At 52.9% G+C, this 26,964-nt stretch overlaps 13 protein-coding genes across 13 annotated transcripts; 6 read left to right on the forward strand and 7 right to left on the reverse strand.

Moving 5' to 3' along the window:
* Positions 1 to 654: 654 nt before the first annotated feature.
* Positions 655 to 1,522, forward strand: PODANS_1_22440 (uncharacterized protein; the record flags this gene model as incomplete). The annotated part of the gene is made up of 3 exons (XM_001906526.1): positions 655 to 675; positions 800 to 981; positions 1,075 to 1,522. 3 exons carry the CDS (start codon positions 655 to 657, stop codon positions 1,520 to 1,522), a joined length of 651 nt encoding a protein of 216 aa, XP_001906561.1.
* Positions 1,523 to 1,684: 162 nt separating this feature from the next.
* On the reverse strand, positions 1,685 to 2,791 carry PODANS_1_22450 (uncharacterized protein; the record flags this gene model as incomplete). Its single annotated transcript, XM_001906527.1, has 1 exon — positions 1,685 to 2,791. One exon carries the CDS (start codon positions 2,789 to 2,791, stop codon positions 1,685 to 1,687), a length of 1,107 nt encoding a protein of 368 aa, XP_001906562.1.
* A 645-nt stretch (positions 2,792 to 3,436) lies between these two features.
* Positions 3,437 to 5,431, forward strand: PODANS_1_22460 (uncharacterized protein; the record flags this gene model as incomplete). Its single annotated transcript, XM_001906528.1, has 2 exons — positions 3,437 to 5,306; positions 5,364 to 5,431. The coding sequence occupies 2 exons, from the start codon at positions 3,437 to 3,439 to the stop codon at positions 5,429 to 5,431; spliced, it is 1,938 nt and encodes a 645-aa protein (XP_001906563.1).
* A 468-nt stretch (positions 5,432 to 5,899) lies between these two features.
* Positions 5,900 to 6,925, reverse strand: PODANS_1_22470 (uncharacterized protein; the record flags this gene model as incomplete). Its single annotated transcript, XM_001906529.1, has 1 exon — positions 5,900 to 6,925. One exon carries the CDS (start codon positions 6,923 to 6,925, stop codon positions 5,900 to 5,902), a length of 1,026 nt encoding a protein of 341 aa, XP_001906564.1.
* A 394-nt stretch (positions 6,926 to 7,319) lies between these two features.
* PODANS_1_22480 (uncharacterized protein) lies at positions 7,320 to 8,192 on the forward strand (the record flags this gene model as incomplete). Its single annotated transcript, XM_001906530.1, has 6 exons — positions 7,320 to 7,331; positions 7,444 to 7,496; positions 7,640 to 7,693; positions 7,918 to 8,011; positions 8,068 to 8,133; positions 8,184 to 8,192. The coding sequence occupies 6 exons, from the start codon at positions 7,320 to 7,322 to the stop codon at positions 8,190 to 8,192; spliced, it is 288 nt and encodes a 95-aa protein (XP_001906565.1).
* Positions 8,193 to 8,546: 354 nt separating this feature from the next.
* Positions 8,547 to 10,620, forward strand: PODANS_1_22490 (uncharacterized protein; the record flags this gene model as incomplete). The annotated part of the gene is made up of 4 exons (XM_001906531.1): positions 8,547 to 8,846; positions 8,898 to 8,991; positions 9,039 to 9,569; positions 9,623 to 10,620. The coding sequence occupies 4 exons, from the start codon at positions 8,547 to 8,549 to the stop codon at positions 10,618 to 10,620; spliced, it is 1,923 nt and encodes a 640-aa protein (XP_001906566.1).
* A 457-nt stretch (positions 10,621 to 11,077) lies between these two features.
* Positions 11,078 to 11,548, reverse strand: PODANS_1_22500 (uncharacterized protein; the record flags this gene model as incomplete). Its single annotated transcript, XM_001906532.1, has 1 exon — positions 11,078 to 11,548. One exon carries the CDS (start codon positions 11,546 to 11,548, stop codon positions 11,078 to 11,080), a length of 471 nt encoding a protein of 156 aa, XP_001906567.1.
* A 3,165-nt stretch (positions 11,549 to 14,713) lies between these two features.
* Positions 14,714 to 15,450, reverse strand: PODANS_1_22505 (uncharacterized protein; the record flags this gene model as incomplete). The annotated part of the gene is made up of 2 exons (XM_001906533.1): positions 14,714 to 15,206; positions 15,299 to 15,450. 2 exons carry the CDS (start codon positions 15,448 to 15,450, stop codon positions 14,714 to 14,716), a joined length of 645 nt encoding a protein of 214 aa, XP_001906568.1.
* Positions 15,451 to 15,912: 462 nt separating this feature from the next.
* On the reverse strand, positions 15,913 to 16,882 carry PODANS_1_22510 (uncharacterized protein; the record flags this gene model as incomplete). The annotated part of the gene is made up of 2 exons (XM_001906534.1): positions 15,913 to 16,461; positions 16,517 to 16,882. The coding sequence occupies 2 exons, from the start codon at positions 16,880 to 16,882 to the stop codon at positions 15,913 to 15,915; spliced, it is 915 nt and encodes a 304-aa protein (XP_001906569.1).
* Positions 16,883 to 17,681: 799 nt separating this feature from the next.
* On the reverse strand, positions 17,682 to 19,429 carry PODANS_1_22520 (uncharacterized protein; the record flags this gene model as incomplete). Its single annotated transcript, XM_001906535.1, has 3 exons — positions 17,682 to 18,666; positions 18,728 to 18,936; positions 18,998 to 19,429. 3 exons carry the CDS (start codon positions 19,427 to 19,429, stop codon positions 17,682 to 17,684), a joined length of 1,626 nt encoding a protein of 541 aa, XP_001906570.1.
* A 687-nt stretch (positions 19,430 to 20,116) lies between these two features.
* On the forward strand, positions 20,117 to 21,601 carry PODANS_1_22530 (uncharacterized protein; the record flags this gene model as incomplete). The annotated part of the gene is made up of 3 exons (XM_001906536.1): positions 20,117 to 20,291; positions 20,393 to 20,654; positions 20,728 to 21,601. The coding sequence occupies 3 exons, from the start codon at positions 20,117 to 20,119 to the stop codon at positions 21,599 to 21,601; spliced, it is 1,311 nt and encodes a 436-aa protein (XP_001906571.1).
* Positions 21,602 to 22,776: 1,175 nt separating this feature from the next.
* Positions 22,777 to 24,183, forward strand: PODANS_1_22540 (uncharacterized protein; the record flags this gene model as incomplete). Its single annotated transcript, XM_001906537.1, has 2 exons — positions 22,777 to 22,932; positions 23,005 to 24,183. The coding sequence occupies 2 exons, from the start codon at positions 22,777 to 22,779 to the stop codon at positions 24,181 to 24,183; spliced, it is 1,335 nt and encodes a 444-aa protein (XP_001906572.1).
* Positions 24,184 to 24,909: 726 nt separating this feature from the next.
* On the reverse strand, positions 24,910 to 26,234 carry PODANS_1_22550 (uncharacterized protein; the record flags this gene model as incomplete). The annotated part of the gene is made up of 5 exons (XM_001906538.1): positions 24,910 to 25,323; positions 25,407 to 25,708; positions 25,767 to 25,928; positions 25,992 to 26,024; positions 26,174 to 26,234. 5 exons carry the CDS (start codon positions 26,232 to 26,234, stop codon positions 24,910 to 24,912), a joined length of 972 nt encoding a protein of 323 aa, XP_001906573.1.
* Between the last annotated feature and the right edge of the window lie 730 nt (positions 26,235 to 26,964).

Below are 26,964 nucleotides of genomic sequence, written 5' to 3' on the forward strand. Positions count from 1 at the left end.
CATGGGAAAACGAGATGTTGTTGAAATTCAGTTTAGCCCCTTTTTTGTCGGCAGGAGATCGCTGCTGAGGCACGAGCCAGAACTGCAAGCTTCCAGCACTTTTTGAGGAGCTCAATTACCGAACAAAACAACATTCTAGGTAATTGGTGATAATAATCAGTAACAGACCAGACACTTGACTGTCTCTTTCGGTGGCTTAATCCACGACGATGTCTTGGTTGTAAACGAGAAGCAGTCGCCAAACCACATGTGGGGACATTTTCACATGTTTTTTGACTGACATCCTGGATGACGTCAACTATCCAAGTAACACCGGGGGTTCAGTGCAGCACCAGGACCATCAGAAAGATGGGTCAGGATTAAACAAAAAAGAAGAATCCTTCTGGCACAGAGGTGCAGGACAGGGTCCAACCAGGAAGACATCGTCCAGCACTCCATCTTGGGACAAACAGAAACCCTTTACCCCTTAAACACATTGTCACATCACCGCATTCTCACACTACCACGTTCTCACATTACCACAATAACACAGTACCACATCTAACATTCTCGCCTTCACATTTTGCGGCAAAAACGGCCTCCGACTCCCCCCATCCCGCCTCTCCGACCTCCTCTTCCACCCAGTACTCCTCCAGCCTCCAAATCCACTCCCTCATGTACCGATTTCACCCCTCGGTAAGATCGGGACCAAGGCTACCCCGATCGTCAACAGATCCTGACTCAAGTCCGCGACCTATGGAATCGTTACGGTCTCGGCTCTCGAACGAAATTCAGTACCAAAGTGGAGGACATGTACCAGGATAAGAAAGGGAGGTGCATCATTCTCCGAAATCCAATCTGGAACATGCTGTTGACGCTGAACATCTTTGGGCAGGAGTTTACCGACACGCCGATGGTGAACTCGGACATTATGGAGAAGCTGAGGTCGAATAAGGCGGAGTGGGTGAGGTGTGATATTGAGCAGTTTACCGAAAAAAGGGGGTGAAGGTTAATCGGAGAAAAAGAAGGGTATCGAGCCTGGTGGTCAAGGCAAGCAGGATATCATTGAGGGCGATATTGTTGCGATGGCAACAGGGTTTGGGAGACCACAGCTTTGTCGGCTTTTTCCTGCCAGGCCCATGCTTCCAAACGCCCTATGGCCCCGCCCAACTGGTATCTCCAGACATTCCCACCCAACCACCCCAGCATATGCATCAACTGCACGTACATGAACGCGATTGAGACGGTCGGCAATTGGCACATCGGCATCTACACGGGGATTCTGCTCGAGTTTCTGGTGGATCCGTTGACCAGACCGAGTCCGTTCTGGATGAAGCGTTGGATCGACATGACGAGACAACGCAAGGCTGCATCCCCAGCTGGGCCATTCGAGTTCTTTACTTATCTCGAGCTTGTCTGGTGGCTCGTCTTTTGCGTGGCGTTCAATCCCTTCCGCTGGAAGTGGGCATTGTTCGTGTTCTTTGGCCTTGGCTATGCACTTCCAGCATGGGTGGTTCAGAGGACAGTACAAGAAACAGGATAGGCCAGGGCCCAAGAACAGATCAAGGGCGTGATGCCGGCGTTAGCATTTGAGCCATGTTTTGAGTTGATGAATAGATACGACGGACACGACGCGCAAAATGATCGATGGCTGTTTGAATAGACCTGGGTATAGAGTGTATATTATTGACCAAATAAAATCCCTTCACTTCCTGTTTCTTCCGCGGCCCTTTTCCAGCATCTTCAACTTCTTTTGGTATCTTTCACCCATGTCAGCACCACCACCGCCGCCGCCGCCACGCGGGCCATCCACGGTATCGATGCCTCTCTTTCGGCTCTTTTCCAATAGCGCCTTGGTGCCACCACCGGAGCTCTTGCCGCGCGTCAACTGGCTGATTCTGTCCAGCCCTTCGCTCAACCCTCTCCATTCCTCACCACCATAGTTCATCCGGCGGCCCTCGGTCAAACCCCTCTTCTTGCGGTCCTTCTTGCTCTCCTTGGGCAGACGGACAAAGTTCCGTTCTTCGTACTCGCGTCTCTCATCCTCCTTGGCGCGCTCAGAAGCAGTCTTGATCTTGCGACCACCTTGCATAATCGTGGTACCAATACTGGGTTGGGCCATTGGGATAGATGACATTTCGTCTTGAATGAACTCGTCGAGGGTGGCCGACTTCATAGGCTTCTCCTTTTTCTCGCGCCTGTCGAACGTGGGCATCGAGGTTGCTGAAATCTTTGGTGGGCGGTACACTCCGGACTTGTCTCCCTCCTTGCTCGCGTATTTCGCACCAGCCGGGCGAGTGATTGCGGAGAGGTTGGCGCGGGCCTGGTAAGCGGCAGAAGCGCGAGCGTGGAGTTCATTGACCTCGTCCTCTCCTTCATTGTCGCTGCCAGCTTCCGACTCGGACTCGACATTGGCAGCCGCTGCCTCCTCTGCCGCCCTTGTACTCCTTTCCGCGTCATCGGCAGCTCGGAGCACCTTGTCAATCTGGTATCTCAGCTTGTCCTCGAGTGGCCGGGCGCCCTTCTCGAGGTAAAGTCGAAGTTCGACGAGTTTGGTGACTACGAGGTCATCGAGGTTCTGTTCCTCTTCCTGGTCCTTGGTTCCACCATTTCTCGCCTGGCGCAACTTCAGAAGAATTAAGAAAACGAGATTCTGGAGGTAGGAGAGGAGCAGCTCGTTCTTCACGTCGAGGAGGGAGATGCCGTCTTTTGGTAGTTCGAAGTTTGTGAGTTTTGGCGCAGCTTCGAGAGTGGTCGATATCGACTTGGTAAGAGCATCCAGCAGTGCTGGAAGGGTTGCTGGTGCCGCCATTATTGCTGTGGGAGGCAGTAGATGGATGGGTGCAGAACAGACGAATTGGATGAACAAAATCTTTTGCGACTCTGAGGCCCCACCTCGAGACTTTTTTGTGGGGCCGCTGGCTCTCTGACCCCGGTAACAAAGACACAGACGGCTTATCGATTTGCCTTATCTCCATCCGAGGATTCTCCGACTCGCAACTGCCATGCAGTACCAAGACCGACCTGACGAACAAGGCAGCCGTTCACGACCACCCCAAGCTGCTGTTGGCCAGCTGTTCTGACTTGTCGGAAGCTTCGAAAGCTGCGACACCATTTTTCTTTTTTTTTCTTTTTTAGACTTGCCCACCTTTCAATGCCTCCGATGACCCTCCCATGATTTCCCAACTATTCTGCATGAGACATTCTTTGTTATAAGGCTGAACCCGCGGACGGGTGGCAGACGGCTCGTTTCCCACTTCCAGTCACAGTACGTTCGCCAAGTTCACTTTCCCCTGATCGCGAAGCCCAAACCCACCCAGACTGCCCCAAACCTAGCGCTGCACGGTGACGACTTCAGCCCCTTGCGCCGTTGCTATCAGAACCGGTTGTTGTTTTCTTTTTCTTTGCCTTTCTATTCCTAACTCGAGCAGCCACAGATTACACATACGAAACCACAATGCAACTACGAAGCCACGCGCCCTCAGGGGCAACGCTCTTGATCTCCTTACTCGCCCTTCCCCAACTCACATCAGCTTTCTACCTTCCAGGTGTTGCGCCGACCTCATACAAGCAGGATGACGCCGTACCACTCTACGTCAACGCGATTCGACCAGTCGGCGATGCAGATTCAGTATTACACTCAGTATTATCATGGGACTACTACCACCCAACATTTCAGTTCTGCGCGCCAGAAGGGGGAGGGCAACCTGTGGGTGAGAGCTTGGGAAGCATCTTGTTTGGAGACAGAATCAAAACTTCGGCCTTCGAGCTCAAGATGAAGCACAACGAAACCTGCAAGAAGCAGTGCGAGGTGACATACGGAAAGAACGCGGCCCAGTTCATAAACCAGCAGATTCAAGAAGGTGTCAGTCTCAACTGGCTGGTGGATGGGCTTCCGGCAGGCCAGAAGACAATCGATGTCTTGTCCGACACTGAGTTTACGAACCCCGGTTTCCTGTTGGGCGAGCAGCTAGACGATGGCCGAATCAAGTTCAACAACCACTACGACATCGTTATCGAGTATCACGAGGTCAACGGAAACAACGGCCAGTACCGTGTTGTCGGCGTCATTGTCCAGCCCGAGTCGAGGAAGTACACTGGCGAGATCGGCCCGGACACTTGCAACACAGCACCGGACATCGTCGAGCTGAGCGAGACAGGCGACACCAAAGTGCGGTTCACCTACAGCGTATACTGGATCGAGTCTACGACTGCTTGGGCCACCAGATGGGACAAGTACCTCCATGTGTACGACCCCAAGATTCAGTGGTTCTCCCTCATCAACTCGTCTGTTATTGTCATCTTCCTCGTCCTAACTGTCATGTCCGTCTTGGTCCGGGCTCTGAAGAAGGACATTGCGCGGTACAACCGTTTGGATCAGATCAACCTCGATGACCTGTCTGGAACTTCTGTGCTGGAAGATGGCGTGCAGGAGGACTCAGGCTGGAAGCTCGTCCATGGCGACGTCTTCCGCAATCCTTCCCACCCACTCCTCCTCTCCGTATTCTTGGGCAACGGCACCCAGCTCTTCGTCATGGCTGGCTTCACCATTGCCTTTGCCCTGCTAGGCTTCCTCTCCCCGTCCAACCGCGGTTCTCTCGGCACCATCATGGTCCTCCTTTACACGGTTTTGGGCTTTGTCGGTGGCTACACCTCTGCTCGCATGTACAAGTCGCTCCATGGCGAGAAGTGGAAGCTCAACATCATCCTGACTCCTCTCTTGGTGCCTGGGATCGTCTTCGCCGTCTTCTTTCTGCTCGACCTCTTCCTGTGGGCCGAGGAGTCATCGGGCGCCGTGCCATTTACCACCATGCTCGTGCTCATCTTCATTTGGTTCCTCATCAGTGTTCCCCTTTCGTTCGCTGGCTCCTGGCTTGCCTTCCGCGCACCCGCGATCGAACCTCCTGTGCGCACCAACCAGATTCCTCGCCAGATCCCGCCAGTCACCACATATCTCAAGCCCATTCCCAGCATGCTTCTCGTTGGTCTGCTTCCCTTTGGCGCCATCTTCGTGGAGCTTTACTTTATTATGACGTCGATCTGGTTCAGCCGGATCTACTACATGTTTGGGTTCTTGTTTCTGTGCTACGGCTTGATGATCATCACTTGCGCCGCCGTCACCGTGCTGCTGGTTTACTTCTTGCTATGCGCTGAGAACTACAACTGGCAGTGGAGGGCTTTCTTGGCTGCTGGTACAAGCGGTGGGTATATCTTCCTCAACGCCCTCATCTACTGGGTTACCAAGCTGTCTTTGAGCGGGTTTGCGGGAAGTGTGTTGTACATTGGGTACAGCGCCTTGATTTCCTTTTTGTTCTTCATCCTGACTGGTGAGTTTCCCTCGGGTACCCCTTTCCACCATCGTCACCAATGCTGACACGATGTAGGCACCATCGGATATTTTGCCAGCTGGCTGTTTGTGCGCAAGATTTACTCTTCCATCAAGATTGACTAGACTGGGTTCATACTGGATATCGAAGGGGCGGCGGATAAAGGGTGGAAGACGGTTTAGCGGGCGGCATTATTTGTGTTTTTTTTTTGTTTTTTTCGGTGACAATGGAAAGAGAAAAGCAACAGGAGAAATGGAAGAAACGGTTTGGATTTTCCTGCCTCAAGATCATTTTGACTAGCAGTTAGGTTCTGTTTGTACTACTATTGTTTTTTGCGGGGTGTGTTAGGCCTGGGGGTTGGGGTTGTGGACGGATGAGCAGTTGGCGAAAGACGTTGTTTCAATTGTGTTGACTTTTTTTTGTATCATCACATCATTCAATAACTATCGGGTATCATTTTGTGTTGCCAAAAGGATCTGTCCATACTATTCGGTATCATCTCTCCTCATTTGGCTTGATATTCCAAAGTCCAACAGCTGAGCTAGCAAATCAAATTACAAAAGTCGCAAGGGTATAGTTATGAAATAAGACTTCTAGTCCTCATCCTCGTCGTCGTCATCCTCGTCCAAAAAGGTAAACTGCTTAGGTGCCGCTCTGGCAGGTTGACCACCCGCTTGCCCAGGCGCAAGAACGCTACCCCTGCGATCCATGCCACCCTCCTGTTGCTGCTGCTGCTGTCTGGCCAGCTCGCGCTCCCTCGCCATGCGCTCTCTCTCCTCGCGCATTCTGCGATCTTGCTCCTCCCTCTCTTGTCTGGCGCGCTCCTCGGCGTCCTTGCGGTCCTGCTCCTCCTGCTTGATGCGCCGCTCCTCCTCTTCTGGGTCGTAGTTCTTGGGGTCGATGCCGCGGTTGATGAGGTCTTGGTATTGAGCTAGGGCGCCGCTTCGGATGCGATCGATAGTCGGGAAGGTGAAGAAGGGTGCATTTTCGAGCGGGTTGACGGCGGGCTTGAGGTGGACGGGCAGCTCGGTGGCGCCTGTCTGGGACTGGGAGGGGACTTGGGAGACGAACGAATCTTGAACACCTGGCGCCGGAGTCGAAGCTGCTGTTCCCTGCCCGCTACCACCACCACCACCACCTCCACCTATTGAGGTTGCGAAACTGGCATTGGGTCCTGTAGCAGCTTGGTCGTCGGGGGTGGTGGGGGCGGCGGTTGAGAGATCGACGCCGTTTGTGACGCCTGGTGGGGGGAGGGTGTTGCGACTTATGCGCCGGGCGTAGTCGAGGAGTTGCTGCGTGGTAAAGGGGTGTTTCTCTTCTTTGGCTGGGGAGAACTTGGTCGGGGCGACTGCGACGAGCTCCTTGCGCATTTCCCAGAGGGCGCTGATGGTTTGTTTTGTTTGGGCATCGAGGGCTTCGGTCTCTTGCTTTAGCTGCCTGATGCGGGCAACGTTTCTTTGGTGAACCTCGAGCTCCTCCAGACCGAGAAAGAGTTCGCGCTCAGCCTTGACGACGTCATTGGCGGCCTTCTCGGAGGGCGTGAACTTTGTCATCGAGTCGATGAGCACGGCGAGCGCCTTTTCAACGCGCTCGAAGGAGGCGTCGAGCTTTTTGTCCATTTTGATGTTTTTTTGATGGCAGAGATTCGCGAAGAAAGTAGCGATCCGAGGTGCTGAGTCGAAGTCGTGGTATGGAAAGTAGATTGCAAAGAAACAGCCACGTCCGGAGATTTTATTTTGGTCTGCAAATGTCACCGAATTCACTTGACCCTTGCGCTGGAGCTTGGTGGGTTGTGTAAGAGCGGCTTACAGCGGGGATCTTCAAGGGGACAGGTACCCGCACGTGAAAGCTTGGCGCGCTCTGGGCTGAGTTCGTGCCTCAGGCCAACAAGCCGGACCCGGCTGTATCCGGCAAAGAATCTCGCGCAACACCACCAAATCCAACAGCCGATTCGACCTTGTTTCGACAGCCATTGAAGCACCACCTCGTTCCTTTTTTGCTGCGGTAGTCAAGATGCCTTTTCCTGTGAGTGCCCCAGTGCTCGCCCAACCAATTCGCACACGTTTAGCCCACAGCAGGGCTTTTCCAGCAAGCCCAAACAAACCTAAGCATCTTTGCTAACGACGTCATGTTCAAGACTCCTGTTCGCCGTGCGGCCTACCCCGAGTACAAGAGCCCCTATGGCCCTAAGTAAGCCACGACCGATACCAGCCTCTCCCCACGATGTTCAGATCCTCCCGACAGTAATCATGCATTGGAGGACGCCCGACCAGCCATGCCGAAGAAGCGAAGATTTATCTGCGTCAGATCAGGCGCTGACTCTATGTTCCCAGGTACCAATTCCAGCCCCATGTTGGCACCATCACCGCCAAGACTGTGACCAACCTGTAAGTCGCAAATCATTATAGGAGGCTTCTCTGGAGGGGGGGCGGTGGTTCAGAGGGCGATTTGGAAGGATATGGTTGGATGGGCGGTGATGTTTGGCTTCTCCCTCAAAGCTCAAGAAGGGATAATGGACTTAGGGTAGCGGATTTTTTTGTTTGGAGTTGGAGATATTGTCTTGTTGGACAGGAGATCAGATGCTGAGCAAAATGATACTAACCCGTTACAGTGGTGTCAAGGCCGGCCTTTTCGGCGGCGTTGCCCTGTTCACTGTCATTTTCTTCACCTCCGGCGTTCCCAAGGTCTACAACGATGTTCTCGGCGTACGTTCCCGCCCCTTCAACAGACGTCTTGAACCACTACTTACTAACGGGCACAGAACATCCCTGTCGTTGGTGCTTCTCTCCAAAACTTCTTCACCAAGAAGGTCCACCCCGCCGACAACGTGAGTTACCTGATTCCCTGGTGACCTTTTCATGTTTCTGACCTTTCTAGCCGTTCTAAATCAATTTTTGGAATCGTATGACGGGCTGTGGTTTTGGCGCTGGGTGTAGCGGGTTTAATGGGCATTTTGACGCCGCCTCCTGTGATTTCGAGGCTTGTAAAAATGAAAAAATTCTATAGACATCATTCATCAAAAATTCCCAGGCTCAAATATCCATCTCTACGAACTGGAAGGTAGGGATCTGTTTTCTACCGTGAAGTGAGTCTCTGTGGTGCATCTCACTCTCACTCTTCAACGCACGGACCCTGTGGGCCAGGGGACAGTTGTAAGATGGCCAAAAGAGAGGCTTCTAATTTCTCAACACATCAACCCTTGAACAAGCACATGCTCGCAGCAAACACCTTGTCGATGTCATGGTTGGCTCTTTACAAGATCTACTTCTGGCTTTTGTCAATGATGCGCAGAGAAATCTGAAGGATGCTTTCGATATTTGGGCTCAGAGCTTACGCGCCCAAGCTCTGGTGACAGTCATTCTTACATCAACATCTCTAGCATGGATCATCTGCCCACCAGTAAGGACTTCAGCATCGCCTTCACAAATAAAATCGCCATGGGTCTCATATGCTCTCGTCAGCACTTCATTATTTCTGCTCAGCCTATCTGGTGGAGCTTGGACGCTCCTGGTCAATCGCTATGTTCCAGAACCGTATCTTGTAAGTCGGGTTAGCCAGCCCCTGATGATCTGGGGTGCTAACGTGTCATAGGACGAGTTCTTCCATATACCCCAAGCACAAGTATACTGCGAAGGGAGATACCGGCAGTGGGATGACAAGATCACTACCCCTCCCGGCCTGTACGGTTTTTACCTATTGCCCCTTTTCCTCATTTCATGCCCGCTAATTCAGGGGTGACTATCAGCTACCTCTTTTCCGTGATATACAACAAGATAACAACGCTCACATGTGAAACCTCGACCTTGCGTTTCCACAATCTCTCGGTTGTTCTAGTAATTGTTGCTGCTGCAGCGCAATGCCGCAATCTGATCGAAAGGAGGCAGGCTGAGCGGGTCGGCAAGGTTGCTTCAACAAACCTGTCCCTATACTCGTTTCACACGGCCATCAACACCGCCTTGATGCCAGTTGTCTTTTTCTTCTCGGGTCTCTACTACACTGATCCCCTGTCGACCTTGGCGGTGCTTCTCTCTTACCGACACCATCTGCAACGAGTCGGACCGGAGCGACCAGGTCTTCTGAGTGATGTGTGGACTGTCATCCTGGGTGTGGCTGCCCTCTTCATGCGCCAGACCAATGTCTTCTGGGTTGTCGTCTATATGGGCGGCTTGGAGGCTGTTTACACTCTGCGGTCTGTCAAGCCAGGTGCTCAAGAGTTTCTCACTACACTTCATGACCCGCCACTGAGCAACTCAGGGCCTGATGGTAAGTTTTCTTGTCAGTACGTTGATGCGGTTATGCATAGGCTGACTTTTTAGACTGGTTCTTTTGTCTCCTCACCATTGCTGTAACTTCTCTCTGCAACCCGGTCAAGGTCCTGCGCCAGATATGGCCTCACCTTACTATTCTCGGTCTATTCGCTGGCTTTGTAGCCTGGAACGAAGGCGTTGTCCTTGGTAGGTTCACCTTTGCTTTGTTCTTCTCACGGGCCGCTACTAACGTTGCTTCAGGGGATAAATCTAACCACATCGCAACCATTCACCTCTCTCAGATGCTCTACATCTGGCCTTTCTTCGCCTTCTTTTCCCTGCCCCTATTCGTCCCTTCCATTCTTGGGTTCATCACACGCCCTCTGCAAACTATCCACTCACTCATTCTCCGCCCCAACGCCCTGTTCACCATCCCCTGGGCCTTCCTCACCGCCCTCCTATCCGCAGCAGTAGTCAGGTACAACACCATCATCCACCCCTTCACCCTCGCAGACAACAGGCACTACATGTTCTACATCTTCCGGTACACCATCCTCCGCTCCCCGCTCATCCGCCTCCTGCTGGTGATCCCCTACACCGTAGCAAGATGGCTCGTATGGGGAAGCCTGTCCACCAGCACCCCATCAACAACCCAGCCCTCAGGGCCAAAACCACGGACTGCTCCTGCCCAGCCAAAGGCAGCTCCTGAGAGCGATGGGCAATTGACCCTGCTCGACTCCCCCTCTTCAGTCTCAGACATCACCCCCACCACATCAACGGCCATCCTCTGGCTTCTGACCACCGCCCTCTCTCTGGTTACCGCCCCGCTAGTTGAACCCAGGTATTTTATTCTGCCCTGGGTATTCTACCGGCTGCTGGTGCCTTCCTGGTCTTTTGCCTCCGTTGGCATCGGCAAAAGGATCGATCTGCGGCTCGTTCTCGAGACGACCTGGTTTGTGGGTGTCAATGCGGTGACCATGTACCTGTTTCTGTTTAGGCCCTATGTATGGAAGGATAGTGAGGGGAATGTACTCGATTCGGGGAGATTGCAGAGGTTTATGTGGTAGAGGGGGTTGCGGCTATGGGTGTGGGTAGATTTGGGGACTGGCGTCAGCAGGTAGTAAACAACACAGGTTAAGCCTCTCTTTGATTGGTGGTAGTGATGCTGAGTGTGAAGAACACAACAACTCCATTGTATTTTTCTCCAAAATACTCCCATATGCAGACATCTACCTGCTGTCCTATTCTGCGGGCTTCGTCCTCCCAATATGGCCCATGCTACGCCAACTGTAGTTTCTTCCCTTTTTTTTTGAGACCTCTTATACCCGAGGCAGTCGCGCCACCCAGTCCTGTTCCTTGTTGGTAATGTAGTTATGTATATGTATAACTTCCCATGATTCCGTGACCGCCCATCAATGTTTACCCAATAACCCAATCATACAACCCAACGCCATGTCAATAAAAAAAGAATAATCCCAAAAAAAATGCCAAGTTTCAACCTCATGTCATGCTGTTGACTCAACATCACAGGCTTAGCCTGTCCAACGAGAGCCTATCCCCACTCCGGACCCTTCGTACAACACCCAGTTTGAAGAACTTTTCTTCCCCTGTGGCGGTTCTTCCACCAATATACAGCTTCTCTGTCCCTAGTGCATCTCGAAACCCTTCACTGCTGCTGTCGCTTCCTCGCCTTCTTCCTCCCGAGTGCGGAATGGGTATGCCAGCGGTATGGTGATGTCGTGGGGAGTGCAGTGGCAGCTGTCCAATCACCCCTGTTCGGGAGGCAGATGTTGACGTCGAAGGCGAAGTAGCCTGTGATTGCGCGGCCGTGGCCGAGGCGGATATCGATCGTGGCGTGGCGGTAGACGATGATCCTATTCCTGAGGAAGCCTGAGTGGTGTGCTTATTTGGTTGTTGTGCTGATAGGGCCGAGGGCGGCTGTTGACGGAATGCGGCAAAGAAGGTGGACAGGAAAAAGGGGCGTTGGGAAGACATGGTGGTCGGCTATGCGGTGATGGAGAAGGGGGTGAGAAGACCCCTATCACTTGTTTTATCGCAGTCTTGGTGTTTGGTGTTGGCGTAGCTGGAGCGATGATAACCTATTCTTTCCTCGCACTCCCGTGTGGATTGATTGTTTTACAGGTCTTCGGTCGAAATATGGGTCCTGATCCTTCTTCTTGATGCTTGGACTCGCGCTCGGTCGAAGTCTAAATCCGTGCGGCGAGAAAATACCGTCGATGTCCGTCCTGTTGGGCTGTGAAGTTGCCCCTATCGATGACTGGCTTCGAATGTTTGACTCGTGGAAATGGCCAGTGGGCGCTCGGTCATGTCGGTACAGGGTGTGTAGGCAAGTCGCTGGACGAAGAACAGATAAATGTAAGGCGACGAATGAGTCGTAGGGTTCCTGCGCGAAAAAATCGAAAGTCGGTGAAGTGAAGTCGTGGGTGGTGGCACAAGATGTATGAAATCGCAGCCGCTTGTTCCCGTGCGTGGGATGTCGTTCTGACGTCGAGTCGACGCCCAAAGATGGTGGGCTGTGGCAGGGCTGCCCTTTGCTCGTGTTTCTTGGCGTTTGTTCCGCTTAGCTATTCTCGGCCATTCCCGGGACTGGCGGACCAATGGAATGGCTGCCAATGCCGAGCTCAGAATCGTGGGGCAGGCAGTGGGCCTCAACGCGCTATCCACTGTGGGCCTGGCAATTGACCGCCTGTTGATTGGCTCAGAACGGCTATCCTTTGTGCGGGGGAACCGGGGCACTGACAGCACAACTTCGGGCTTCTTAATTCCAGTGGACTTTGCAGGTGACAGCTCAGCGAGTTACCTGGTGATCTGGAAAGTAAATGCAGACCATGGGAGGGGTCGGGTGCCCTAAAAATGCAACAACATAAACAATTCTTGGATATCGTCATGCCCGACTGGTGTGTCGAGCCGGTCGGCCGGCGGAGCTTCATCCTCATCTCCGACGTCCCAACCACCAACGACTCTGAGCTAGACGGGGGATGAAGCGATATATCAGTCATTTCCAAGAGAGTCCTCTATCTGATTCTCAGCAGTCGATGACCACATTCTGCAGTTACTAAAAGGGCAATCCTGATTCCACCAACACTACCACCAATCCCAGGCTATCTAAGGGTCTCGGCACCTTGAACCTATGCAGTGTGGCAGCATTGGCAACCAAATTTTAACAAGATGTGTGAGAAGTGGAGGGCAAGTTGTGGTCTCCCTGAAACTTAAAAGTCAATAACAAACAATTGTCGGTCAAGAATCCATCAAACCCAAGGGCAGCTTGATGCCCACGTGCTAGCCCTCGATACCTTGGCCGGTAAGGGCCAAGGCCGATATTGATAATACCTTCCTCTCTATTACTTGATAGCCGAAGTGTCCATTTGACTTGAACTCATGTGTTCAACATCAGCATCAACAACGACACATAATATCGGGCATGTTTGTCCCCATTCTCGCTACCTATAATTATCAACCTCTGTCTTCACGCATCTCTAGTATCTTTGGATAGGCCCTATGTATGACGACTGTGAACAAGACGTTGTATAGAGAGTGAAACCATCTTCGGCCGTACAAGGTCCCCAGACCAGAAGATCTTTTCACGATACACCATAATGCTACACACATCTCACAAGCCACATCCTTGAACAGTAATGTGACAACAAGATCACACCAATTGCGGTCATACTAATAAAACAAGCTTGTACAACCTAGAGCTATGACATCGAGAGCTGCAAAAACTTTCATAAGCACACTCTGGACAGAATAACTGCCACTGTAAGCTAGATAAAATGTATTATAATTGTTGACTTATACCTTTTGAAAAAAAAATAGGCCTCGAGAAAGAACCAACAACCCTCAAACCATAATCAGAACGCCCATTAACTACCTTCCAAGGCCTATTACTTACCTGTTGGGGCGTCTTCCAGATACTATTCCGTTGACTTACTTTTGCGGTGCCAAGTATTTTGTCCACAACGTGATAAGGTTACCTTACCTGATGGGCGAATTTGAAGTAGCCCAGTCATCTCACCCAGACACTTTGAGCAGAGATCATTAGTCCCTGACATTTGTCTAAGTGAATCTCGAAAGCTGTCTGTATCTCCAACCTGAAAAAGTACCTTGCAACAACATGTAGCCAACAAGTATAGAATGACCTCGCTGGATACTATCTGCCTAGGTCTGTGGATTTTGCGTGATAGGCCTGGACATGAGAAAACAGCCAAGAAGGTCTAAGAGGTGTCAAGGGATAATTGAACGTTCTGAAACTATGTCCTGGGGCTTGTGTTTGGTGTTTGGTGTAGCGATGTGTCATTCTGGTCTGGACATGTGATGGTATGACCTACTTAGGGGTCTATTGTGCTTCGTAACTCCCAGATGCGCCCTCTCTGTGTGTGGTACAATGTAAAGCACTGCCCAGCCCTCGGGCTTTAGTCATCTATTTTCAGACAAGTCAGGTATCGGCCACATCCTGCGACAGTATTCTGTCTGGTCTTTCTGTGTGGTGTGCGCCAGCATGAGCCTCTCCGTAGACATTCAGGCATCAAGTTGATAGAACACAGGCCAAGGCTACGGTCAACGGTGCCGTGTTGCAGGGCTGGTTCTGAGCTTCAGGTTGAAACTCTACGACACCAGGCGTCCAGGACCGGAAGCACGAGGCTGCCATGGCCTGAGCAGGCAGGTGGGTAAGGTGATGAGATCCATTTTCAGTATAAGAGAGGCCAGCACCGTCCTCCTCATCAGCATTGGAATCTGTCTCTATCATCAACTCAAATATCGATATCAACAATCCACTCCTTCACAGGACTTCTGGCAAGTCCAAAAAACATTCTCTTCATTTGATCATCTCACTTTGGGGAAGCACTCCTTTTCAAACAGTCTTGAAATTCAACCTCTGGAAGGTTTGTTTGCTTCACGTTCTCTTTTGAATCCTTAATCGGCTTCTGGCAAGCCTCGAACACTCCCTCCAACATCTGTCTTAACGTACCTTACATTTCCTCAGCCGTCTCTCTCAGGTTGACCTTCTCGAAGAGCCCCGGTCAAGCAAAATTCAATCTAACAGACCTATTGAAAATGAAGCACACCATTGCCCTCATTTCCATTATCGGTCCAGCCAGCGCTGCTCGTCTCCCCAAGCCAACATCCGAAACAGCCATTTCACACAGCAATAAGAACAACAAGATCAGCGCTTCTCTTGGAAACGTAGCCGGAGGCGTAGCCAGCGGTGGAATTCTCCTCGTTATCGAGCATCTTCTCAACCAGGGCGATGAACAAGAGATCCGGCCAACTGTAAACGCTGCGCAAGCCCCTCAAAAGCGAAGTGTACGGCGGAGAATCCGATTCAACCGCAAGCGCCCATCTCGCCGTCTGAATCCTGCCCCAGATTCTCCAAAGGTTGATAACGCAGCTAAAGTTGACAGGACAGAAAAGGTTGACGACACAGCAGAGGTTGACGACAGAGGCGGAAAGACTGACGGGTTCGCCAAAGAAGTGGCAAAGGATGTTCTTAGTGATGAGATTGTGAATCGCATCGAGGATGTAGTCGACGTCGTCAAGGGCAAGATTTTTCGGCAGTGATGAGGGTGATGCTGTCGACGATGCTCTGGAGGATTCCCCAGTGCAGAAACGAGATCTTCTCTCTCTATCCGCTCTGTGTGAAATTCCTCCAAGACAAGGGGCTCATTCCGGACACGACTCTGGAGGACGACAACGATGAAAATGCAGCGGATAAGCTCGACGCACGCAAGAGGAGCTCGGAGATGGCGCCAATCGCAACCTGATTCGGGCGCGGGCTCCCCGTTTTGGTCGTACTGGTAGACCCTCTCGTGATGGCCAGGTGGTAAGGAGCTGTCTGGGGGCTCTTCTGTCGGCTCTTCCTCGGGAGGTTCTTCCATTGGCACTGCCGCTGAAGGCTTTGCTGGTACTGTTGCAGGTGGTGTTGCCACTGGTGGTATACTTCTCGGATTAGAGAAGGCCATCAGCGAGGGAGATCAGGTCTCGGCAGCGACTGTTCCATTGCCTGCAGAGCCCTCTGACGAAGCGGTTGCGGCATAAACGACACAAGGGGAGCTGGTACCAATCCATAGGTACTTACCGGAGCGGAAAACCAGGGGTAAAGGGATGGATATATCATATCAGAGAACACTCGTTTCATTGTTAGACCCTTATTTGATTTTTCAAGACATTCAATTATGGATAGCAATAGAACCTAGAACACGGCTTGTTGTTTTTATCGAGCAAAATGTAGAATTCCCAACAGGCGACTATGTTTCGCAACTCCCATCCACAAATTCACACTTCTTCCACGACTTGCTTCATACATCATCAAACACCCCAAAATATGCCGACAGCCAAATTCAAACCCGTCCCTTCAGCAATCCCGCCAACACCTCCCTCAACTCCGTCTCCCCCCTCCGAATCTCTCCACCCGGCGTCGGCTCCGGATTCAAAAACAGGATCCCCCCCTCCAAGAAGCTCTGGTTCATCTCCGTATACTCCCTCGCAACATGCTCAGAAAACATCTGCCGGTAATAATCCAACAGCCCCTCCTGAGGAATGACTCTCATATCCACCTCTTTCCCCAGCAACTCCTCAAAGATCTTCTTCACATCATTCGAGCTGTAGCTCTGGCCCTGAAGCTCAAAGATGTAAGGATTGCTCTTGGGGGGGGCAGTAGACAACAGCTCTTGAGCGCACGTCTTGCCAATATCCCTCACGGCAATGTGCGGGAAGGGAAAATCGGCCGGGGAGATGGTAGAGTAGAAGAAGGGCTTGTCCGAGAGGAGATTGGGGAGTTCGGAGGCCCAGTTTTCCATGAACCAGCAGCAGCGGACAAAGACCTTTTGGATGGAGGCGGGCAGGGTGGAGATGGTGGTTTCAGCGGCGTGATTTGCTTTTAATTCACCCTGGTCACATTTTGCGTTAGCATTCTATGAACGGGAAGGGAAAGGGTAATATTACGGTTCCAGAGGAGTACTGGGCCCCCATTGTGCTCATCAGGACGATCTTCTTGATGGTCGAGGACTTGAGGATGGCGGTTTTCAAGTTCTCGGTTTGTCGTTTGGCGTGCTCAAAGACATCGGCGTCGGTATACGTGTTAGGGGTTGTGTGGAAAAGCAGGTCGCTGGGAGGAAGTTCGAGGGAAGGGTCGTCAATGTCGCCTTGGAGGGCTGTAAATTGGGAGTGGGACAGTAAATCTTCCGGGACCTTGGATAAGTCGCGGTATATGCCGTGTATCTTGACTGAGGGATCAGAAAGAGAGAGCAGAGCCCGAATGGTGGCGAGGGAGGTCTTGCAAGAGGCGGGGATGATGGTAATGGTCGGCATTTTGATTACCTGAACGTCGTTGTTGGTGCTCGTGTTGGTGGGTGGATGGTAAAAGTGCTGCTGTTGTAGTCCTCGTCGTGGACAGAGCGGATGGACCTCTATTACTACTGATCAATGAGATCCTTATAGATGTGTGGTTCATGAATATTCCACCTTGTCAGCCGTGGCTTTCCCGATTCGTCAACGCCGACGTCAATGTCGACGTACGCGTGCATTGCCAAGATCTCTTCATCTTTGTCGCTGGTGCCTACCAGATCGCAATCTCGCCTAAGAATCGTTGCTATTGACGCCTCGCCGGCCTGTAGTCGTCACGGAATGCGATCTTGAAGCCAATCGACTTGATAGTGTTTTGTAATCAACATTTATTCAGCAGTGTCTAGTAAGCAGACTTGTGTAAGCAGCGTCACAATTAGGGGATGCCAAGCAGCGCCTTCTTTCAGCCCTGAGGCTGCCAGTCCAGACTATGCCGCCCTTGGTATTCCAAGGCCCAGCCCTGCAACTAGAACCCGTCACCAGAGTCGGTACCACCACGCAAAGCTGGCGTAGGTATCGGTGTCGGAGGCCGCGGGTTCCAGCATGCGTGACCATACGCGTCCCGACCGCTTCACTGAATCAATGAGGGTTCAGCCTCTGTTCAGAAAACGGGTGATTTCCCCAGCTCCATCCGTTTTAGCAACCCATGTAGAGTCAAAAAGACCTCCTTTCCTCTTGTTGAACCCATATACACGGAGTGAGTATGTACAGAAACAGTTTGCCCTCGCAGTAATGTTGAATTTAGTCCCATTTTGATTTCCCTGAATCAATACCGCCAGATAGCATCCGCCATCGCTACCACCTGCGCCATCTCCCTGACATCATGGACCCTCACCACGTCCGCTCCTCCCTGAACAGCAGCCGCAACTGTCGCGGCTGTGCCCCATATTCTCTCCTTCGGCGTCGGTACGCCTGTCACCCTCCCAATGAAGCTCTTCCTGCTGGACCCGACAAGCCACGGCAGACCTTGCAACCCAGGCCAGAACCTGAGCTCATCCAAGTGCCTCAGCACATCGACATTTTGCCAGCCAACCTTGGCGAAGCCTAACCCAGGGTCAAGCACGATCCTCCACCGTCTAACACCAGCCGTCTCGGCAGCCGCTACCCTCTCCACCAGTTCCTTAGCAATCCCGCCGATGAGCCCTCCTTCAGAATCAGGGTACTCAGCAAGATTGTTCATCGTCGCCGGTGTCCCCCTCATGTGCATCAGACAGATGGTTGTCCCCAACCTCGCAACAGTAGGCAACATCTCCGGGTCCATGCTTCCACCAGAGACATCGTTCACAATATCAGCGCCGGCGGCAACGGCAGCCTCGGCGACAGATGCTCGGTAGGTGTCCACACTAATGAGCACCGGCCTATCTGAGAAATGAGAGCGGATGAGCTTGATAGCCGGGAGCACTCGGTTGAGCTCTTCCTCTACTGAAACCTCGGGGCAGTTGGGGGCGGTGGACTGCCCGCCAACGTCAATCATGGTGGCGCCTGCGTCCAAGAAGGATCGTATGTTGGAGATCAAAGTTTGCTCCTCAAGGGATGTGTTTTGGCCGCCATCAGAAAAGGAGTCAGGGGTCATGTTGAGGATGCCCATGACGTGTGTTTTCCGGGCTGGATTGAGAGCCATGATGGGGGGGTGGTGTGCTGACAACGGGGTCATAGTGGTGATAGGAGTAGTAGAAGAAGGTAGGGCATCAAGTAAGTCCCGGGTTAGGGTCCATGGTCGGTCGGGGTCCAGAGGTTTGTCGGGGATAAGTCTAGGGAACCGTTGTAAGTCAAGGGTTCGTGCCAAGATAAAACGGTCAAAACAGGACTTACTCAGCAAGAGGCTTCAAGACAAACTCCCTTTCGGGGATTCCAATGTGAGGAATTGTGAGGCGCTCATGGTTGAACTTGATGTTGTCATAGAGAAGGATATCGAGGTCAATGTTACGCGGGCCCTTGTCAATGATCTTTTTGCGACCAAGGGAGTTCTCGATATCTTGGAGAGCATCCAGAAGGGCAAGTGGCTCAAGAGTTGTCTCAACCTGAGGTTTTCTTTTAGTTGCGGCTCTGATTGGTATAACGGGGGTCGGAGACCAGACGTACCTCACAGGCACCATTGACGAATCTATCCTGGTCTAGCACATACATGGGCTCCGTCTCCCACAGGCTGCTTGTGCGCTTGACCTTGATGCCCCGCGCATCCAGCTCGGCGCAGGCCTTTTCTATCCAGCCAATACGATCCCCCAAGTTGCTTCCCAGGGCGATATATGCCAGCCGCTTCCGCGCCGGATCTGGGGGAGGTGGGCTAGCCATCTTGGCAGGCAGGTTTATTTCCTTGGGCTTAAAGCTGCGCGGGAGAGAATATTTTTTGAAGCCGAACGAATCTGTTAGAGACGGTGCTGTCTGGGAAAATTGCCGCTGTCCAATCCTGCTTAGGCGCAGGTTCTGGCAGGAATGGCATACATGTCTGGTACTAGGTAAACTTTGTCGGGGTTGTCTCAATGACCCTGCGGCGATACGTGTGAAGCTCTTCATATTCTGCCGCAGTGAAGTCACCGACCGAAGTCGAGAAGTGGCTCTGTGAGTTGCTCCAGACCCGACCTTCGGAGTCTCCACCGAAAGAAATGCGGAAAGGGTTAGGGTTGAAGGCGCGGTTGACCTTATCCGTTTAAGGATTCTCAGCTGTGTCATTGGAACAACAGCCAACAGGCGGATGTGGTGGTGTCTCGGGTTCAACTCCGGGTCATGCACTTGATTACCAGCGCGCCGGGCCTGAAGGTTTCCGACGCCCCCTAGATGGAATTCCAGGAGGCGGCGAACAGAGGAACCAGCAAGAGGGACTCGGGAACATCCGATGTCATCGAAGGCGAGCCAGACATGTGGGAACCATCACCTGTTGACTGTGACCGTGAAACTCTCCTACGTGCAACCGTCGCCGTTGAAACGTCTGGCCTGGTCGTTGTTGATCAAGGTTTTTCGAGTGTCAATGTTCGCTATAATAAAATTAACCATGCCTTGGCTTGCCGAGTGACTTGAGAATCACAGTTTCAACGAGGACAAACCGAACCGATGCCTCGGTCTGTCTTTGACCTCCGCAGTTCGGTCGCGCAGCCGAGTACCCCAGCGTTCCCATGATCGCCTAATAAAGCTTAGCGTAGGGGCGCGGGCAACCTCGGCACGGCGGTGATCGTGGCCAAGGCTCCGCGTACCCCGGATTCCAAGATGCGTGTGCCTCCACAGATCCAACTGATTGATAACTGGCCTTCTTCCTCGTGCTTCGTCTTGTGTCTTTTTTGTTTTTCAGCAGCGAGATTTTTAACCTTTTTCTTTTTCACCAACACTTATTCTACCATTTCCCGTTTTGGAGTATTCACATCAGTCATCATGGCCTCTCCTCGTAAGTTCACCTCGAACCTGAATCACCCCGCGCGCACCGGCTCTCCCCTTGGCGCATTCGAACGACCAACTGGGCGCTAACGTGAGGTTTTCACTTTGTAGAGCAGATCCGCACCGACATCACCGATCTCTTCGGGATCAAGCACCCCATCCTCCTCGCCGGCATGAACGTCGCCGCTGGCCCCAAGCTGGCGGCGGCTGTCACCAATGCCGGCGGTATGGGTGTCCTCGGTGGTATCAGCTACACCCCCGAGATGCTCAGGGAGCAGATCGATGAGATCAAGAAGCACCTTAACGACAAGAAGGCTCCCTTCGGTGTCGATCTCCTTCTTCCCCAGGTTGGCGGCAACGCCCGCAAGACCAAGTAAGACCATTCCCCAGACGCCGACAGACCATTCATTCCTCTTCTCTTTTGCTGACCCTTTGCGCTTTTCCAGCTACGATTACACCAAGGGCAAGCTTGACGAGCTGATTGACATCATCATCGAGTCCGGCGCCAAGCTCTTCGTTTCCGCCGTCGGTGTCCCCCCCAAGCACGTCGTCGAGAAGCTCCACAAGAACGGCATCCTCTACATGAACATGATCGGCCACCCCAAGCACGTCAAGAAGTGCCTTGACCTCGGTGTCGATATCATCTGCGCTCAGGGTGGCGAGGGTGGCGGCCACACCGGTGACACCCCCACCACCGTCCTCATCCCCACCGTTGCTCAGCTCGTCAAGGGCCACAAGTCCCCATTGACTGGCAAGCCCGTCCAGGTTGTTGCCGCCGGTGGTATCTGGAACGGTCAGCTCCTCGCCTCTGCGCTCATGATGGGCGCCAGCGGTGTCTGGGTTGGTACCCGTTTCGTCCTCTCCAAGGAGGCTGGTGCCCCCAAGGCCCACAAGGAGGCCGTCCGCACCTCGGGCTTCGATGACAACATCCGCACCACCATCTTCACCGGTCGCCCCATGCGTGTCCGCGCCAACCCCTACATTGTTAACTGGGAGGAGGACCGTGTTTCCGAGTTGAAGCAGTGCCTCGCCAAGGGCAAGATCCCCCACGAGGTCGACCTCGATAAGCTCATGGCTGGTGAGGTCCCATCGATTGCCGACCTCAAGAAGATCGGCCTCGTTGCTGCCTCCACCCCCGACAACGCCGAGGTTGATGTTGATGACCTTCTTGACTCCCTCATGCCCCACCTTATGGGCAAGTGCGCCGCCGTTGTCAACGAGGAGAAGTCAGCCAAGGAGATCGTTGACGAGTTTGTCAACGATGCCGTTGCCGTCATCAAGAGGGGCAACGCCCAGCTCGTCAGCTTGCCCAAGCTATAGAGTGTGGGAGGATATGATGGATTGGCTTTCTTGACTGTACTATAGCGTCGTTTCTGCACATATAATGACATTTCACGATTTGAATACTCCACGTCTATGTTCACTCAATTGTTTTGGCCTGATTTTTTACGTTCGAAAGTCGATTGCAAACTGTTCGCAGAATTCCTTACAGGCTCGGCTTGGAGCTCCACCCACTTCGGACCCCTGCCGAGACCGATCAACCAAAAGCCAATAGAGTCTCGGTCGGGGGAATGTGGGGCCGGCCGCGATTCTGGGTCGGTGTCCGGCCCACGACCCAACAGCAAAACTCGGCAAGGACAAATGGCGGTTTTGAGAAGTTGGTGGGAAACAGGCGGCCATGCACCTCACGAAGCGGCAGCTATGCACTTCTCACAAGCACCACGATTTTCTCATTGGTCAGGCTGTCGTCGACCCCAACTTTGGAGGGCACAGGAGGGCACAGCTTTGACCCCGGGTTTACCCACATATGTTTCTTTGTCGATTCTCTCAAACTTACAAAAGTCTCTCTAGCCATGGTAAAGACCCGACCACCTTCTAACCCCAACCTCAGGCCATCTGATGGGGTCTTATGCCGGCGTCACACAAGGTGTCTATGGCTGGGGATGGACATTAGATGCTCCCTTTCTTTTGGCTGGCACCCGTCCCCCCAAGTCCTGTTGTATCCTTTGTTTACAATTCTTGCAGATCATCACCGTCATCGTCTCATACCAAGAGCCTCATATGACCATCATGGCCGGCCTCTCAGCCACGACCGCAGCCCGCAGCCCGCATCTGTTTTGTTCCTGCACGTTCCCTGGACCAGAGTGTACCCGCCGTTGGAACTGAGAATAGCCAGCTATAGACTACCACTTTGCTTGAACCTGGCGGGCCAGGTGATGCTGACGCTGTATATTAGCTGATCTCATCCTACAGGTTTCAAATCTCTCCGTCTCTCTCTCTCTCTCTCTCTCCTTTTTTTTTTTTTTACTTCACTATCCGTTGTTGAAGACGTCAACAACTTCCTTTCCTTTCTACCTCTTCGCGTTTCTTCACAGCCCTAGAGGCTTTACTTTTCATTCCTTTGCACTTCCGTGCCAGTCGTTCCTTGACTTTGCCTTTCAAAAAATCAGGGGCAGGTTCCCGATTTACTTACGTTCCTTTTCAGTTCAGACAAAATGAGAGGCTTCGGTGCAGGTGGTGATGGTGGGATGGTGGGCATGGTTCTCAAAGTTGCGCCTGTCGTGTGCTCCTTTTTCGCTTTTGTTTTTTTGGCCGTTGCCTTGTCGGCAGGAAGCTCACCGAATTATATTGAAGGGTTGAGTGTGATTAACGTATGTCAAACTGTACCCCTATCTCTTCCTTTTTCCCCCCCTGAATAAGGTTACTGACCAAACACCCCCAAGTTCAACATGTCTACCTTTGGCAAAAACCTCATCAAGGCCCCCAACGTCCAAGAAGCCGCCCAAGGCGGCTGCGACAAAGCCGACAACGCCGTCACGGACGCGGGCAACGCTCTCGGCAACGTAGCCGGTGGTCTCGCCGGTGCTTTCGGCGGCAAGAAGGCCGAAGAAGACGCCAAAAAGGCCCTCAACGGCGCCTCGGACAAAGTCGGCGACGGCGTCGGCGCAGCCTGCGAAAAGGGTGCTGAAATCGCCGACAAGGCCGTCCGGCTCGGCCAGGACCTCGTCGACAAGGCCCTCGGCAGCGTCGCCAAAGCCATCGGCCTCAAGGAGTACTACTCCATCCACATCGGCGCCATGTGCGAAGGCATGTACGCGCCCCTCTTCTCCGACCCGGCCGCGGAGCCGAACGTGGAAAAGTGCACCAAAAAGTTCGTCGTCGAGCAGACCGACCTCTCCAAATCCCTCGACGCCTCCCTCAACGTCGGCCCCTTCAAGTTCAAGCTCAGCGACGTCGGCCTGATCGACACCATCCAGGACGCCCTGGACCTCATCCCCCGCGCCCTCGCGGCGATGGGCTTCTTCTTCCTCACCTCCGTCGTCTTCCTCGCCCTGGCGTTCCTAGGCTCGACCGCCGCCCTCGCCTCCGCCTTCGTCCCCGCCCTCGCCGCCCGCGAGACAGCCCTCATCCTGCCGACCCTCGTCTGCCTCGGAATCGGCTGGTTCCTCGCCGGGATCGGCACCCTCGGTCTCACCGCCGCCGCCGAAAAGATCAAAAACGCCGTCAACGAAGACGGCGCCAAGTTCGGCCTCTCGGCCGCGACCTCTCCAGGCCTCTACTTCCTCATCTGGGCCGCCGCCGTCCTCTCCACCCTCGGGTTCGCCACGCTCGCCTACGCCTGGTACAAGTCCCGCCACGTCAGCGGCGACCGCTCAGAGACAGACTCCGACCTCGACGAGCAAAAGCACGTTGCCAGAGGCCAGTACCCCATCATGCAGGGGAACTACCCGCCTTCTGAGCGGGGGAGCTACTACGGCGCCCAGGACGGACAGGACCAGATGCAGCAGGTGGATTTTGGCGGGCAGCCCCAGGGGCAGATGCGCCAGCAGGATGACACGTATCTCGGTCAGCCGGTGAACGACGGGAGGCCGAGCAAAGAGTATTACCAGCAGCAGCAGTAGAGCCCCTCAGAGAGACGGCTGGAGCTGTCTGAGCTCGTCCTTTCGTTATCTATCAACCGTCATTCGCCACTATGCATCGTCACCGGAGTTGGGGGAATTTAGGGGGTTTTAAGCATCTAATTTGCACTTTGGCTTGAAGCTGTACAACAACAGGCGTTCAGGGGAGCACTTCAGAGATCATCTTCCGTCATCACAGTCGTTATCGTCTACGCACACCTGCCAGTCATTCACTCACCATATAATAAAAATGTAATACCAGTAGAAAATACAGAATGTCGTTATTTGCGCGCATCAAGCTCGCTGATACCGGGTGGGTGTGCAACAGATATAATAAAAACGTACTTGTATTACAACCAACACCCGGTCACCCGCCATGTCATTTTTGCCAGGAAACCCTAGGATCATAACTACTCATAACAACAAAACAGGGGAACGCATTCGTGGATTCAACGTCCCTCCTCATCCCAATAGTCCCCAAAAGAAAACACAACCCGGGAATAACAACAATAGCATATCGAAAACTACTGAGAAAAAAGCAGTCTCGCACAATCCCATGATCCCATTAAAAGAAAAAGTGGCAGTCTTTGTACCGTCCAGCCATTCCATGCCCCGTCCCGCGCCATAAAAGTTTGCCACAGGTTTGATCGGATTTCTGTTTTTTTGTCACTCATCTGGCTCAACAAGGCAGAGCAAGCGCGAATGATTGTCGAAGGAAGCCTTGCTCACTTAAGCAGCGATCAAAGGCTCCTCCTCACCGGCCTTGGTAGGGGGAGCAATAGGCTCCGACTTGATGTCCTCCTTGGGAGCGACGGGGAAGTCAGTCGGCTTGAGCTCGGATTTGTGGCCATTCTCCTGACCAACAGCACCCTTGATCAAGGACTGAGCCTTGGCGGTGTAGTCGCCCATGTACTGCTTGGTAACCTGGGTGGCTTGCTCGGTGTTCTTCTGGACCAAGGAGCGGATCTGCTCGGTCTGGTCATTGATAATCTCACCAGCGTGCTGGATCTGGCTGTCGATAAGCTCCTGGTTGGTGGTGTAAATGAGAGGGGCGAAGAAGATGACGGAGGTGGCGATGAGAGCAAGACCCCAGTACGGAACAACCTTGACCAAGTAGTACGAGATGAAGGCGCCGAGGGCAATCTAGCGGGACGAGTTAGCAAATAGCTCCGAGTCTACAGCTCCGAGAGCCGAAAATATAAGCTCAATCGCCAAGGGGAACTTACAGCAGCGGAAGCCCAGATGTTCTCAGCGAAAAGGATGCGTTGGGACTCGATCACACCAAAGTTGATAAGTTCGTTGACGTCGCCAATAACGGCATCAAGTGTCTCTCGAGGAACAGTGTAGTACTTGCGAGGGCGGAGCTGGGTAGCAAAGCCATTGTTCAAAATGGCTTTTCCGGCGATCTCGGCGGCAATGGTAACACCGAGGGCCATCCATGTGAGCTTGAGACCCCATCGGAGCACATCCAGGTATCTAACCGAGAAGATGAACGAGACGATTGTGAGGTAGGCAATTCCAGAGGCGCCTAAGAGCCTTCATCAGTACAGCTTTATATCTCGTTGGTGAGTCCCACTTGAACGTACGAGGATTCTTCCATGACAACAGCTCCGAGAAGAAGGAGTGGTAATGAGTCAAGGGCTGGCCAGTAGCCGCGGTGTACGAAGGAGCGCGGCGAGAGTTGGCCAAGTTGGAAAGCTCATCCGTGGTTCTCGCGCCCTCGGCCTTGATGTTCTGAGCTACAGGGCCTGCAAGAAAAGTCGACGTCAGCATTTGCATGTGAGGATTAGGTGATGTGCAGCTTATCGTACCGCTGGTAACATTGTTGTAGGTGGCAGCAAGGTCTGCAGCAGCTATCGTCAGTTTAGGTCACAGGTGGAGAGGTATCGGCTGTCGTGGAGCTGTGAAATACCGGAGCTCGTGTTAGCTGGGTATCTTTGGGCGGGCTGATTAAGGCAACAGAAGAAAAGGAAGAGCTTCGTACGAACCTTACTGTTCTTGAGGGCATCCACGCTGGCATTCCCGTTCGCATGTCCGTTCGAAATGTCGGCCATTTTTGATGGATATGATGTCGTTGGGCGGGGATTATTGGTAGTTTGGCAGCTGTCGAGAGACAAATTCTGGGAGTCGGGAACTGTTGGAGGGGAGCTTTCGACTGGCAGGCGGCGGAGAAAACCCACAAGTGGTTGTGTGCGCTGAGGAAGTCGGTAGGAGGTGTAGAGTACAACAAAGCTGTTGGTGAGTGGTGTAATTTCTTTGTGGCAGAATGATGTCTTTTGGATTGGGGATTCCGGGAGACGATTTGAGGATGGCCAGATGAATTTAGAGGAAGAGGGAAAGCCAAGGTGGAGGAATGACGCGAGTGGGAGGAGCTTGAGACACCAGGGCTTGCTTCCAAGTTGCTGCCTCTTCGCACACGGTGCACCGACTGATCCGTCCCGATGCTCTCTGATAGCAGACACACTAGAGCTTGGATATGATAGCATAGAGGGGCACTGCAGGCAGTTTTGGCACAGCTCTGCCCCACCAATTCTTCTTCCCCTTCAAACAGTCGGCGGCACGCAAGCACCACCTCAAGATGATGAGATCATTGCCAGCAGCCTCCCTCCAAAAACAGGATAGCCCGCCAGCCTATCAACAACGAGCTTCCCGATCTCCCACATTCGTTCAATTTTGCACTGTCGGTATCTTTCTTCAGCTACCTGCGGTCACACAACAGATAATGATATTCCCTCCTGTCTTTGTTCTTTCTTCCTGTATTCCATCTTCCTCACCACTGCGATA

Source organism: Podospora anserina, chromosome 1 (assembly GCF_000226545.1).
Source record: "Podospora anserina S mat+ genomic DNA chromosome 1, supercontig 6".
NCBI classification, from domain to species: Eukaryota; Fungi; Ascomycota; class Sordariomycetes; order Sordariales; family Podosporaceae; genus Podospora; species Podospora anserina.